Source organism: Salmo trutta, chromosome 33, assembly GCF_901001165.1.
Source record: "Salmo trutta chromosome 33, fSalTru1.1, whole genome shotgun sequence".
NCBI lineage: Eukaryota > Metazoa > Chordata > Actinopteri > Salmoniformes > Salmonidae > Salmo > Salmo trutta.
In genome coordinates this window covers 32,648,653-32,652,345 of record NC_042989.1, presented here as the reverse complement: position 1 = coordinate 32,652,345, position 3,693 = coordinate 32,648,653, and the positions used below count along the sequence as shown (strand labels likewise).

The 3,693-nt window shown below is 40.9% G+C and overlaps 1 protein-coding gene across 2 annotated transcripts; it reads left to right on the top strand.

The window, feature by feature from the left end:
• The first annotated feature begins 864 nt into the window (after positions 1 to 864).
• Positions 865 to 3,328, top strand: LOC115172848 (akirin-2). 2 transcript variants are annotated; one of them, XM_029730653.1, is made up of 6 exons: positions 865 to 1,120; positions 1,380 to 1,578; positions 2,069 to 2,203; positions 2,501 to 2,650; positions 2,764 to 2,835; positions 2,998 to 3,328. In XM_029730653.1, exons 2-6 carry the CDS (start codon positions 1,404 to 1,406, stop codon positions 3,006 to 3,008), a joined length of 543 nt encoding a protein of 180 aa, XP_029586513.1. In that variant the 5' UTR covers positions 865 to 1,120; positions 1,380 to 1,403; the 3' UTR covers positions 3,009 to 3,328. The 2 variants fall into 2 exon arrangements, with proteins under 2 accessions (XP_029586513.1, XP_029586512.1); XM_029730652.1 differs by having other exon boundaries at positions 866 to 1,257.
• Positions 3,329 to 3,693: the final 365 nt, after the last annotated feature.

The window sequence follows — 3,693 nt, the reverse complement described above, 5'->3', positions numbered from 1 at the left end:
AGAAGATCTCTAAGTAAGTATAGAACCAGAGGAATTTGAATTTTTCAGTTGTCTCTGCTAAGATAAAAATGAGCAAATATTGCATGTATAATTTATATTCAAAAGTATTGTGGTTTCCCCATTCAAACACCTGTGTGTGGTTTGGTTTCCAAGCTTCTGAATAAAGTCAAATTTGCACAATACTCATAAGGCATGTACGATATCCACGAGCTGACAAGGTAAAAATCTGTCGTTCTGCCCATGAGCAAGGCAGTTAACCCACTGTTCTCCGGGCGCCGAAGACGTGGATGTCGATTAAGGCAACCCCCGCAACTCTCTGATTCAGAGGGGTTGGGTTAAATGTGGAAGACACATTTCAATTGAAGGCATTCAGTTGTACAACTGACCTTTCCCTTATATCAGACATGGGCTTTGGTGGTAGGTTTTTAAGTCTCTGGAGGAGGAGAAAGAGGTGGCAGTGGCACATGGGACGATGTGCCGTGTGGTGTGAGGTACTGTACTGCCCTCTTGTGGAATCAGAGTATAGTATGATGGGGCTGGTTGGAAAGGTAAAACCACAACGTTTTTACCCCAAGTCAAAAAACTGTAATAGAAAAGGCAAAAAACGTATAAGTGTAATAATCAATTTTACATTATGGGCCCATGAATTTGAAGAACGAAATAAAGTGGCAAAGGCTAACAGAACACATTAATTTCCAAGAATGTAACAATAATGTGTATGAAGAACAGGCATACTGCTGATGTATATAGATATAGCAGAGCAAAATCATGGCAGCACCAAAACATTATAGCAGCGAAAATGATTAAATGTGATTTCCGAACCACATAAACTACCAACTCTGTCTTGACTGCACTACAAATCCCACCATCATCAGCGCATGCCCACCGGCAGGAGCTCCAATTTTTGACGTCTTCAACCCTAGAAGCAGACGGCTCGGAGATCAAAAACAAGAAGCTAGCTGGCTTTCAAGCTGGTAGGCAGGTTGTTATAGCTTCGTCTGAATTTATAACGTAGCTAAGGACATTCAAATAGAGATAAGATAGGTAAGATATAAGTGAAACAAACGTCAAAGATACACGACCGTCGGATAGGAACGGAGGGCAACTTTTCCCCGGAAAGGTGGGAATTTGTTTTCATTTGATTTGGTTGGCTAACGCTAGCTTAACCTAATAACGTTACTGTACGTTAGCCAACAACAGTCTCAAGACTCCTTCCTGGACTTGTCGATCCTGGACTTGTCGAACTTGCAAAGCTAGGTAACTAGCCAGCTAGCTGAAAAGCCATACTTAAGATAATAAGCTCCTTCCTATCTAGAAAGCCATTTTCTTTTGTGTTTCGTATTAGCTACTATACACTGTTCCTCGTTCGTTCTTTGTAGCTGGACCCTCCTTAAATTAAAATCATGGCGTGTGGAGCGACCCTGAAAAGAACCATGGAGTTTGATCCATTGATGAGTCCGACGTCGCCTAAAAGGAGAAGGTGTATCCCGGTTTCCCCATCATCCTCCTCATCCCCACGGAAATACCTTCGCATGGAGCCGTCACCATTTGGAGAGGTGTCGTCAAGACTATCAGCTGGTAAGTAACGTTAGTTAACTAATTTACCGGATAAACCCAATTTGGTATCATAAATCTAACGTTAGTTACCCATGCCAGTGTGCTAGCTTTCTGCGTGGCCAGCTAACCCTCAACTTAGCATACTATTTTCCAAGACCATACTAGATGTTAGCCAATAGTTAGGTAGATATACTGCAATAACATGAGTAACTATCTTGAAAAGATAACATGATGTCGACATAGCATGTTGACATTGGGAAGATCTCAATTGCATACTTCTTGCAACCTCTGAAACGCAGACTCTCATCCAATGGGTTTTGAGGAGAGAGGAAGCGAGGTGTGCAATTGATATCTTCCCATGGTGTCCTCTTGGCTCTTTTTGTGTTACACAGCATAAGAGGAGCTATGAGGATTGCACTATAACGTGAGGCCTCCATTAGATGTGACAAGTTGTTTGACTAACTTCCTCCCTGAATGATTTTGACTCATACTGTTTACTATCTCATTCAAGAGCAAATTCTGAACAACATCAAGCAGGAGTACAAGCGCATTCAGAAGAGAAAACACATCGATGGAGTTTACCAACAGACAGAGGGTTGCTACTCCCCAGAGTCTCCACCCCCTCTCGGTGGATCCAGTATGCCAGGTTTGTTGTAGTGTACTGTTAGCCTAGCCAGGTTCAATGTCGGTCCTTGAGGGCCAAAAACACTTCTTGTTTTCATCTTCTGCTTCTGAGGGACTAATTCAGACCTGGGACATCAGGTGAGTGCAATTAACTAACAGGTAGAAACGAAAAACAGAAGTGTTTCGGCCCTCCAGGACCGGAATTGAACAGCTCAGACCCTAAACCCTGGTGAGTAGGGGAGATCCAGAGTGCAGGATGAACTAGACCCTCTCCCCCAACATGCAAATGACCTAACATCTCTCCTCGTGTCCTCTGCAGGCACTTCGGCTGGAGGTTCTTCTCCATCAAGGAAAGAACAGCCCTTATTTACTCTTAGACAAGTTGGAATGATTTGTGAACGTCTACTGAAGGAGCGTGAAGATAAAGTTCGGGAGGAATATGAGGAGACCATGACTTCTAAGTTGGCAGGTGTGGACTGTCAAAATACACGATTCAGAAAGTGCAACATAAGTTGGTATGTGATTTTTACAGTTAGACTTATTAAACCCCTCCCTTCCTTTCCTCCCACGTTTCTATTACAGAACAATATGACACTTTTGTGAAGTTTACACATGACCAGTTGATGCGAAGATTTGGAGAGCAACCTGCAAGCTGTGAGTTTATTTTTCTCCCCTTTTTAATACAAGATTCTCAGTGCATGTACCATCCCATTGTTGAATGCAAGAAGGCTACCGTTACACCTGAATGGAAAACCTCTAAAGGTTATGGTAACATGGCTGGTTTTCTGTTTTTATCTATTTTTATCCCTTTACCAGATGTTTCCTGAAAGCGTCCCAGACTGCCAGGTGACCTGTTGCTGCAAGCTATCGAGTTTAAATCTTGGGAAATCACCGCAAGAGATTTATTTGGTTTATTGAAACTTTTCTTACTGTGCCATATTTCTCCTTTGGACAAAGGTTTATAAGCCGTTGTCAGTGGTTATCACTCTCTCTCGCAAGCAGCTAGGTGCTTCCGAATGTAAATGTATAGGCCCTCTCTACCAGTGGCCTACGTTTCTCCTGCTGTACTTGTATTGATAAGGCCTCACCTTTACAAGGAATTCCAAACTTTATTCATTGTTTTATTTCTTTGTTACGTATGTATGTATGTATGTATGTATGTATGTATGTATGTATGTATGTATGTATGTATGTATGTATGTATGTATGTATGTATGTAGATGTGTGTGTATATATTATATGTATATATTATATATGTGTGTATATATACACATACATACACACATATATTATATATGTGTGTGTATGTATATATATATATATATATATATATATATATATATATATATATCACACACACACACACACACACATATATATATATATATATGAGAGAAAGCAATGTAGAAATCCATGTAAGGTTTGCTGGTCAATCTATGAGCAAGTGGACGATGCAGGTTAGTACAGTTTGGAGAAGAGAATTTGCGGATGCGCCAATTACTTTTTTGTATG